General features: G+C 44.0%; 2 protein-coding genes across 2 annotated transcripts in view; one reads left to right on the forward strand and one right to left on the reverse strand.

The window, feature by feature from the left end:
- Positions 1-4,775, reverse strand: part of CDC73 (cell division cycle 73) — a 103,834-nt gene extending 99,059 nt beyond the window's left edge. The window contains exons 1-3 of the mRNA XM_082766269.1: positions 4,603-4,775; positions 582-687; positions 91-160 (exon numbers count right to left, since the gene is read on the reverse strand). Of these exons, the coding sequence (XP_082622395.1) occupies positions 91-160; positions 582-687; positions 4,603-4,733 (307 nt within the window). The 5' untranslated portion in view covers positions 4,734-4,775. The remainder of the gene's footprint in view (positions 1-90; positions 161-581; positions 688-4,602) is intronic.
- A 1,731-nt stretch (positions 4,776-6,506) lies between these two features.
- On the forward strand, positions 6,507-11,001 carry GLRX2 (glutaredoxin 2). Its single transcript, XM_082765550.1, has 4 exons — positions 6,507-6,572; positions 6,863-6,932; positions 7,453-7,629; positions 8,254-11,001. Exons 1-4 carry the CDS (start codon positions 6,538-6,540, stop codon positions 8,371-8,373), a joined length of 402 nt encoding a protein of 133 aa, XP_082621676.1. The 5' UTR covers positions 6,507-6,537; the 3' UTR covers positions 8,374-11,001.
- Positions 11,002-11,188: the final 187 nt, after the last annotated feature.

An 11,188-nucleotide genomic window follows, 5' to 3' on the forward strand; every position in this document is an offset into this window, starting at 1 on the left:
TACAGATTGACCCTTATGTGTTGCCCCCTCATTTATCCCATAAATGCAAAGCAAGAGAGTACTGTGTCTTTAACAGAAAACATCACTCACATGTCTCCCCATTTAGGTATGCAAGTAAGTCTTTCCTATCAGGTCTTCTTACCACAGGAATGTTTTCAGTCTGAAAAGACAGCAGACTTGACATTAAACTGTTATTCCCTCAGAAAGACTCTTGATTAAGATTTTTCCACTTTCATTGACCACTCATCCGCACAAAGAACAGAAAACACGTCCCGCGTCACAAGCAAGCACAACTATCAAGCTTAAAAATGCAACTACTTTCTGGAGGATGTTTAACTGCACAAAATGAAACACGTCATCTGCTATAAAACAAAGGGAGGACAGACTTTTTTCCTCCTTCACTTCAGGCTTGCAAATAAGTAGTAGAGTATTTTTTAAACACACACACTTCATTGCATACCTTTTTCCCTTTCCCCAGACAAATTCAGACACTAGAATGCTACCATCATTCTCTGGCAATAACTGTGCAAACATTACTCAGCTCAAACCAGACAAAATGAAGTTCTGTATGGTCTACTTACTGCAGCACGACGGACATAAACAGGATGCGAAAGGTGCACATTATTGAGCAGGAACAAGATAGAATCCAAAGTGTAGTATTCCCTGGGCTGACCCTCCTTCCCGGTCCTGTAAAATCATGAAACACAGTTTTTAATGTTTAACAAAGAGTTTTCCCTCCAAGCACAGTGGTTTTACTCACGGCTCACCACCAGCATCAAAACACTCACCACAGAAGTGCCAACCTCTCTGGGGTAAGGCAGAAGAAATAAAAACCACTCCTCAAGCATAACTTTCTTTAACCTGGCAGAGCTACACAATCACCTATTAAATGTACCAGAAGTGAAAGTCTGTTGTCTCTGTAGTGTGGATATAGTGCCACTGCTGCTTTCTTGGAATTTCTTTTCTACACAAAACAAAAATTATGTTGATCAAAAGCACCCAATAACCCCTTCCGAACTCATCACTAACAGGAAGGCTTAAAACATTACCTTCATAGTGATGTCTGAGAAAAACAAGCACACCTTATCTCACAGAGAGAAAAATGATTCAAAATACTTCAGGAATTGGTAAAATAAAGGATTTTTCTATCACTCTTCCTTCCTTCCAAGAACTCAGTCTGCGTATTTACATGGGGGAAGGAAGGGTTATGTTTTGTTGCAAGGAGGAGGGAAGGAAAGAGACTTTGTATCTTTCAACCGCTGGGAAACAAAGTTGGCTGAACAACTGTAACAAAACTGGACTCCGCTGCAAGGAATTATTTGGCTATTTTATTGCTTCCCTGCTATCTTTGATCAGGTAGCATCTGAACTTGTTCAGAGTACTGGTAGAAACAAAAGCTTCCTCCACATAGACTTGGCTCTGAAGTGAAGCCTGTGTCACGTGCTGCAGTTGTCACTTCATTTTACAATCAACACTGTAGATTCTCTCTTCTCAGGGTAAGTCATTATTTCTTTGAAGTGCGTCACATCCAATGATTATATTAGAAAGTCCAGCTGCTCATCTACTCAAGTTTCTTTACACTATTTAGCAATGAATGCTGTAATTTAGAAAACAAACACTGAAGGGTTATCTATTAATTTGGAAATACAGTATTACAAAGCCCCAGGCATGGACAAAGCTCAGCAGAGCACAGCTGGTACTTCACCTAAGCCACACACGCAAGAAATCCCCATGCTCATTATCATTGCAAGAGGATGCTTTATCACAAGGACAATGCAAGATACTGCATGTTAACGGGAGAGGGTCAGATGGGAGAGCAATTGTACAGCAAGGAGAAAACCTAAGCCTAAACTGGCATTTCAACAGCAGTTCGTGATCCTTTCAGGCTTGCCAGAGGACCTGCTCAAAATAAAGAGGTAAAAGCAAGCTAAGCTGAATGCAGCTTACTTCCAACGTTTGTTAATTGTGTGAAGCAGCAAAAAGAAATTAATCTTCTTTTCCCATATTACTAATTACGTCAGTTATTTCAGAAAAACAATCTTACGATCCAGGCCTTGAAAAGTCTGAAAAGTCCAGCACTTAAAGTGATGCAACTTTTAATTCTTGTTAAACTCCAGCTTAGAAACTGAAGAAAATGTTCACATAATGCAAAAGAGAAAGCCTCACCTGCTTGGTTTTAGCACTGGAAATTTATTTCCAGTTCATCCATTCACACTCCAAGGGCAACACGAGTTTATTCATTTTTTAACTGCTCTACTTCCTTTTTTGTGTTTGAAGCATGGATTTTTATAGAGGTTCTAAGTGCCTGGGTCTCATTCACAAAAGCAAGCACTAATCCTTAAAAATACAAGACTGGACACGCGGAGTCTCACACAAAGCACAATACCCACGACCAGCTGCTCTCTGTTTAAAAACTTCTCAACTGTCCAAACAAGTCCTCTGATGGGTAAACAAGGCAAATGAGGTGCTGGTAGATTGATTTCTTCCTTGGGTTTTGAAACCGATTCTATAATCACTCTTCTGGGGCCGCGGACCAACCCTTACGTCAAAACAAACAAAACACCTCATCTTAGTCCATCCTGCCTTCAGAAGTACTCCGAGTTGTGCTCTGTGGACTGTATCTGGGAACAAACCTGCATCAGAACGACCTTCTGGGTTTTGTTTCCAGGTTACCCTTACCCTGGCTCCTTTCCTCAGACCAATTCACTGTTTGGCAGCCACTCACGCCAGCACGGAGAGAAGGCAGCGCTGCTGACTTCTGCCAGCTTTGCTGCTCAAGGAGCCACAGTGTTAAATGTCTGCTGGGACTAATTCTAGAAGGGACCGAATGCCACCGCTGCTATTCCGACTTGGGTTACTCTCCCCAGACCGATAGCAGACAGAGATGCAATTACAGCAACCAGGCTGTGGACACCTAAGACAGAAATCATATTGGCTTTGTGAAAGATTAAGCTCTTAACAACCGCTCACTGCACACATAGTTTGGACCCCTTCGAGTGACCCTAGTAAGAGATTTTGAACCTTAGAAGTTGTTGAAGATGTTCCTTGTACGTCCCGGCAATTACAAGAATTAACAGCTCCCAAACTGTGATCTCAAAGGAAGAACCAGCTCGTGGAACTGGTTTTTCAGTTTATGGATTTCAGACAGAATATGCCACCGTGGCTCACAAGAGATGCTGTGAATCAACAGCGGCCTCATTCTACCAGAAGTTCAGGAGCCACCTTTTTGGGTCTGAATCAGGATTTACTAGTTTACTGAAAAATAACAAGTCTGTAACATTATCTCGAGAGATGAGGAACTGCACAGCTATGATGTGGTTACTGCTACTGCTCAGCACATCCTCTGCTCCCCCACGATCCCCCTTTGGCCATAAAGATAAAGCTGTGTTAATGTACCCAATAAAGTTTTTCTCTCCAGCTGCCACCTTCTTGCCTTTTGTTAATAATTTCCACACCTAAATCAAGTTTTCCTAAGCAGTAGAAGAGTCAGGCTAGCATATCGGTTTCTCTGCTCCCTACAGAATGGGGGTGAAACGTGTCTGTCCAGTTAACCATTACTTATTACGGCCTGGGAAAAGCGACTTGGAGCAAGGGAAACACCTTAAGCCTCTATGTAGCTACTCAGCAAAACAAAATCAAGACTTATCAAAAGCTTTAAAACTTATCTCTTTATGCAAATATTTTCTTCCTCTCCGGTCTACCTACCAGTATCCCTTCTCAGCCAGGAAGTGCAACTAAATCCCAAGCAAGTTTCTGAAAGCTTTAAATAGACAACGAAATACCACATTTCTAGCTTTAAACTGAACGTGAAGTTACAGCAGTTTTAAAAAAATCTGCCTACAAATTAACATAAGCAGACAGATTTCTTTCCTTTCTTCCTCAAACTAGAGGACACTACAGCACTGTTAACGTCCTTATCGTAATTATGAAAAATCAAAAATCAGTCCCTGGGTAGCGTGAACTACAAGGGTTTTGTTTGAGAAATCTGTGGCTTTCCTGGTCGTGCAAACTTCCGAGCACGGGGCACTCCCTTTGATCACTACCTGCAGCGCTCGCTACCTGGCATTTAACAACCAGCGTTAGTTTCCCTTGGGTTGAAAGGATTCACCAAAGGACATCCCAAGCCTGCAGCTGCCACTTTCCGGAGAAAGGTGAGCAGAGCAGCCCCTCGCACGGCAAAGCCACCGAGTCCAACAGGTACAGAAACTGCCGTTCTACAACTTTTCTAAAAAAAATACAAAGTAGCACTTAACCGACTGTAGCCGCTCCAGGAAGAGAAAGGCGATTTCCAGCTGCCTGTTAGGGCAGGGCCGAGCAAGCCCCCGTTCCCCGGGGCTCACCGCCCACTCCCCACCCGGAGCCCGAGCTGCGGGGGGTGCCGAGCCGCCCGGAGCCCCGGCACGCACCGATTTTGGAGGATTTCTCCCCAAAACCCAGGACAGGCTCCGCGAGGCTGCCTCACCCCCCTGCCCACCCACAGCCCCCGGGGGCGACCCGAGGCGAGCCCGGCGGCCCCGGGAACCCCCCCTAAGAGGCAAACGAGGCCCGGCGGGGCTCAGCCCGGCCGCCACCCCCTGAAACCCCGCGTCGCCGGCGGCTCACCCCCAGATGACATAGTTGGTCTTGACATTCTTGGGCCAGGAGAACTCGCCGAAGATCACCTCGTCGCCCTTCACCACGATCTCCTTCTTCTGCGTGTTGTACTGCCGCAGCACGCTCAGCACGTCCGCCATCTTCTGCCCGCCGCCGCCACCACCGCCGCCACTGCCGCTGCCGGCCCCGCCGCCGCCGTCCTCGTCGTCGCCGCCGCCAGCCGCGAGAGGACCCCGCCGCCAGCCGCCAGGCCCCGGGCTGCCCGCGGAGAACGCCTGAGCAGCGCCGCCGCCCCGCCCCGCCCCGCCTCGCCCCGCCTCGCCTCGCCTCGCCCCGCCCCGCCCCTGGGCGGCCGCAGCGGGCTGAGGGGGCCCCGCCTGGGGTCTGCCGCCCGCCCGTCAGAGCGGGGTGGGAGGGGAAAGGGAGTCGCCGTGGTGTGACCCCGGTGTTATCAGGCGCTAAAATCACTCGTCAGACTTTAATTCCTGTCAGGATTCAGTTCTGGCGTTGAATTCCCGTCAGGATTTAGTTCTGGCGTTGGGTTCTGAACCAGCACTCGGTTCTGACGCGAGCAGGCGGTTGGCACCCCAGGGGAATAAAGTGATCCCGAAAATATTTGGTGTCTCTGCAAAAAACTTTCCTCACGCACCAGCTCCTCATCATCTGCATGGCCGGGTCCGTGCAGCGCAGAGGGGAGGGCTTCGTGGGGCTCTGTGGCACGAAGCCTCCCCTGTGAGCACGCCTCATCAGGCTTTTTGTCAGTCCAAATCCATGTTTTTCCCTACAAGCACACCTTCGCTTTCTCCTCTGTCCAATTTAATATCTTCTGCTCAGCCACAGCACTGGAAATGAGCAGCACAGCAGAACCCACCGCACTGCTCCCCGCCGGGCAACACCAACACTGGGATATAGCATTCATGTACCAAGGAAGCAAAACCACCATGAATAAACAGAATTGCATTCTGAATAAACAGAACGTAACTTCTCAGATTAGATTTACTGCAGCTGCAACCCATGAAAAATTGAAATGGAAATTGAAATTCTTCCAGTGGTTCCAGTCCTGTTTCTGTTTCTCATCCAGAAACTACTTGGCATCACCTAAGCAGCTTTTAACTAGACTACAAATACTTTCTTTAGCAGCATACAAAGTCATTATGTTTCATGAAGTTGTGATTGTTTTGCCTTTTTACTTCAGCGTGCCTTTGTTGAAAGTTTTAGATGGAAGTATGCAGAACTGTTCTCACACTTCACTTTGGAGAACATAGTAAGACTACCAATCGGTATTTTTACCACATGGTATTAGATACCTGAGTGCTTATCAGATTTAGCCCAGGCGATGAATCTAGAAAACCTTTATCTGAAAGGGGAAAACCTGTTAGAGCTTGGTACAGCGACAGCACACTGCCAGGGCACAGCTTCCAACTGCGCTTGTTGACCACTTTAATGCAGCCGTGGTTTAGCAGGCTACACCCACGCTTTTTTTTTCATCAAAAGGTTTGACAACTTGCAGCCACAGGTAAATTCACCAAGATTACACACACCAAGAAGGATTGTTTGAGCCTTGTAGCACAGGAGCAAGACAAACACACCGGGTCTGAACAGGGTCAACCTGCTACCCATAAGGGAGCACAGGCAGCCCACACGGGTCGCTTTTACACATGAACTGATTTCCTTGTGCTGTTTGTCACAGGACTGACCGCTGCACTTTTACACTGTCCCACCCCAGCAGGCGGGCAGGGGGCACCCGCGGCAACCCCAGCCCCACCCGGCACCTCCCCAGGGGCTCAGAGGCGGCCCCCGGGGCGCCACCCCCGAAGCAGGCAGCGCCGCGGGCAGCCCCGCGCTCGGCCGGGAGGCGGGAAGGGGGTGGAGGGGGGGGGGGGCCTCGAGCCGTGCCGGACCGCCGCGAGGACTGCGGGGCCACGCCCCTTCCGGCCGGCCGCCATGTTGCAGCGGGGGGCGGCCGGGCTGCGGCGGGGGTGGGTGGGGACGGGACGGGACGGGGACGGGGACGGGAGGGAGGGAGGGAAAGGGACGGGGAAAGGGAAATAAAAAGTGTTTGTCTGTAAAACTAGGGTTTATTTTGATCGTCTTGCGCGCTGTGCGAGCTCGTACAGCCCCCGGCGTTGCAGCTGATGTGAACCTGAGTGTGACGGGGAATTATGAGAGATATTGACAGCGCTGCGATGCTTTACAAATAATAATTTGTGAGCTGTAAAAGGTGCCTTTTCTTTGTAAGCATGCCTATCTGACTCGTGTTTCTGTTTAGTTTTAGGATGGGGAACAGCCAGCCCGTCTCTGTTGGGCTGTCCAGCAATGACGCTGCGAACCAAATACAGGTAACAAATTGCTTGTGTCTTTAATTATTATAATATAATATTACAATAACGTAATTATATTATAATTATTAATATAATGTTATATTTATTTTATAATATTATATCATTTGTGTCTTCAACTGCTTGTGTCTTCTTTTTTTTTTTTTAAATTGTGGCTGCTTCAAAGCTTGTCTGAATTACACAAAAAAATTATGTCAGAAGTTCTGCCTGTCCAACCCACTTTTTAACAATTAGTTGTAATTAATACCAAGTAATATGGGCAGCATTGTTCATCCTTAGTGCTGCCACCTGGTCTTTCTAGGCTGTATCCTTTGTATGTCTTTCTTCAGCCTTCTAGTCTAATTCAGTACTATCATCAGTATTGGGGATTAAAGTTAGTCAAATTACTGCTACTAAACATTTGTTACAGTAATAGCAGATTTATAATTTCCCTGTTTGATTTCATGGCTGTTGGATACTGTTAAAATACACTGACTTAAAAACAAGGCTCGCTTACTTGAGTGTTCTTGTAAATATACAGGATATTATTTCAGAGAACTGCGTGGTGATTTTCTCTAAAACAACGTGCTTCTACTGCGAAAAGGCAAAAAAGCTTTTTGAGCACATGAATGTAAATTACACAGCTGTAGAACTGGACTTGAATGAAAACGGAAGCCAGATACAAGATGTTCTTGAACAGATGACTGGTGGCAGAACAGTGAGTATACTTTCTTGCATGTAGTAAGAAAAGTAAGAATTTAAATTATGTTTTCCATGGGTTATGGACATATCAAGGTCTGCAGTCTTCTGAGATGGGTAAACTTGGGATGCAAGCTCCTAAATGAAAAACAAGGCACTGCAGAAGGGTTCTGTGCTTTTTCTTGAGACCTTCTGGCTGTCCCTCAGAGGTGATCTCTTTTCCGTACTGCCACTAAGATGACTGAAGTATCAAAGTCAGTTTTCATTTGTACGGCTGTATTTATTGCATTGTGTTTAACACTTAGCATGTTTGCCATTCCTTAATTTTATATAGCCTCACTTGACTCAATTGTACGAATCTTCCCTATAGTGAATTCAAATCCACTTCTGAGTAGCAAGTGAACAAAGTTTTCAATTTCCGTAAATATTACAGAAGCAGGAGTTGTACTGTAATACTGAAACATTAATATGCATATTAAGAGAGTAAATGGTGCGTGTGTGTGTGTGTACATATACATACACATTCCACTTAGTGTAGGTGTGGGTGTGTAAGCTTACATAACAATACTTGAGTCCACAGGGCTTTGCTCTAGGTTTTTGTCTTTTTTTGAAGTGACTGATGCAATTTTCTTGTTCTCGATAGGTCCCAAGAGTGTTTGTTAATGGGACTTTTGTTGGAGGTGCTACAGATACTCAAAGACTTCATGAGGAAGGCAAGCTACTGCCATTGATTCATCAATGTCAGCTGAAAGGAAAATCCTGAACCACCATCTAGCCTAGCTTAGTTCTGCCTTGATATAGGTACAAATTCACACAAGTTAAAAAGATTGCAAAGACACACTGCATCAGCTGGGGGGTAACAGCTTCAAGCCAAGAATTTCTGAATCTCAGATCATTCTCTGACACAGACTCTATGGAACTGACAAATTACTCGGTTTCCTTGCCTCAGCTTTACCACAATCGTTAAGAACCTCTTGGAACTCCAAGTGTATTCAAATGATGTCATTTTATTGGTGTTGCATTGGTGGTAGAGTTAAGGTTTTTGAAGTATCCTGGGTTTTATTTTGTTTTCCTGAAAGTAAGGTGTCTTTCTAGTCTCATTCTACCACAGTTACAATACACGGTCAATGTAATGGCTTTGTTAAATTTTAAATGTCAAATTGCAATCAGAGAAAGTACAAAGCATCACATTTGTAGTGATGTTGCTGCGTGTCATGTTTCTTACTGTTGTTCATCTGTTACTTCTACACTACTTGTAGTGGTTTGATTTTTTTTCGGCTGTTATTAAAAGCAGTACCTACTGGCTCTGCTTCTGTGTATTCCTAAATAGTGCTGAAACCACTTCTTTTTTGTGCAACTTTAATTGTAATTTTATTTCCAAGAGAACTTAAATGTAAATTAGGGGAATGTGTTATGCAAGGATGGCATCAGTGAGTATGCTTTGTGATATCAGTTGTTCTTTTAAATAAAGGAGGCTGGCAGTAGAGGAAGTAGGTCAGCTTCACTGTTCTCTCCTACAGTTGCTCTCAGTTGGAGCAGAGGATTGCAGGTAACCTGCAACTTTGGGGTCTTGCAAAGGGTCAGTCACTGTTTTAAAACTGACTAGGCTTTCATTGTATGAGAGTATCTTAGGATCTTCTGAAGAGGCTTGAACTCTAGGGTCTCCCAGCCCTAGCCCCTGTTCTTTGGTTAAATTCTTTGGTCATATATGTCTGTGGAAGATTAGGGTAGTAGGAGGTTCTCCCTTGACAGTCACCAATGGGAGGGGATATCCACCTTTGTTTACCTCCCTCATACATGTATTTCATCATCTGATCTTGTAAGTACTTAATTATAAGTTCAGGTGCTATGGAAAAAGGGAAGAGAGATCCTTGCAGTTGTAGAGTGGTAGGTAAGCACTTTCATCTTTACTCTCCACTATATCAGTCTGGACGCTGTCATTCTGGAATGTCCTGGTGTAGCCAGGCAGCTCAGTGACACTAAACTCTACATCATCATCAATCCAGTGCTGTTATGAAACTCAAGACCAAGTAAAATGGGTCTAATATGCATAGAGTTTATTTAGTACTTAAGTTCTACAGTCAGAATGCAGTTTACTAGCAATATTAACTTGCAGTTAAATGTCTAAAAAACCCAAATTCAATAGTTTCAGTACAATGTACATCCAAAGCCAGAGCAGCCACTGCCAAGACTTGGTTATTTCAGGAAAGTTCATCATACGCGAGTAGAAAATTATATCCCTTTCCTCAATAAAAGGGACTATTACACTACTAAAGATGCACAGTTTAGAATAAAAACAGTAAGTCCATTTTTATTCGCTCCTTGTGAATAAGATGTCTGTTATTTCCATTGCTGCAGGCACTGCGTGCACATAAACAACTTTCCACAAGGAAACGAAGTGCCACATCCACCTTCAGCTTGGATAATTGTGACTGTAAGGCTGTCCTTAGTGAATTTGACGACTTTCTTGTTGCATTGCAGCTTTGAAATAAATTTAAGTAACAATTTGTAAAAGTTCAGTATAGAGTCCTCTGCACTGTGCATCTTTAACGTGTAATTAGCTAACTAAACACACTGACCTTGTTATATTATTATTGCAGTTCACTACCTTTTGCTAGTTTCATCGTTGCCTTAAGTCTTTTTTTACAAGGACACACTCATTAAGTTAAAACACCATCAAATGTGTATCTCTCCCTAAATTTATACTTAATAAAGCAATTTAGTTTGCACATGTGCTGGTATCCAAGTGTTCTTTTTCCCTGTGTATAATTCTTAGGCCAGTTTTGTTTTCTTAGATTAACAATTTTGCACCTGAAAGCTTGTAAATCCATCATGTAAAAATAACAGTACGCAAAGGAATTTTTCAAAGACCTTACTTTTCATTTTGTTCCCTGATAGAAAAAGTCCCAAAACAGTAGTTTAAAATACCCCTTTGAGTTCTACGTTTCAGAAATCCTAGGGCAATGTCACTTAAGGCAATATTCCATTCCAATAGCTGAGAAAGCCTACTATACGCCTGCAGAGCCTCATGAGTGCCAGTTTGTTATTTCTTTTCAGCTATATTAAGGCTCCCCATCCAAATGTTTTCTCATTCATTTTGTATCGTTTCATAGAAAGTAGCAGCAAGACAGTGCCTTCATTATTGGATGGCACAAAGCCATGTTATGTTTAAGTTATTTAAACATTATATGGCAGTTCAAGTGTGGTTCTACTCCAGGAACAAAAAAGGGCAGGGAGAGGCATTCAAAATAAAAAGTTCCATATTTTTTGCTTAGTAGTGTCTCCAGAAGAAAAGCTGTTTGTTTTAAAGTAATGGTTGTCTTGGGATGTGAATGTTAAAAATTGTCCGTTAAAATATTCTGTAATAGGAATTATACTTAAGCACTCATCCAGCTCAAATAACGTGCTCCTAAGAAGCATGAGTAGTTAAAAACAAACGTTAAGTTATTTAACTAAGCAGACAGAGCTGTGAATGCATTCATCTCTTCATTCCTTATACGGAATTAGTTTGAGAGTAGAACTGCGCTTTTATATGAGAATGTAACAGAATAGATGTTTTATTGTAAATAGTTGTGCTT

Source organism: Aythya marila (genome assembly GCF_965140915.1).
Source record: "Aythya marila genome assembly, chromosome: 8".
NCBI lineage: Eukaryota > Metazoa > Chordata > Aves > Anseriformes > Anatidae > Aythya > Aythya marila.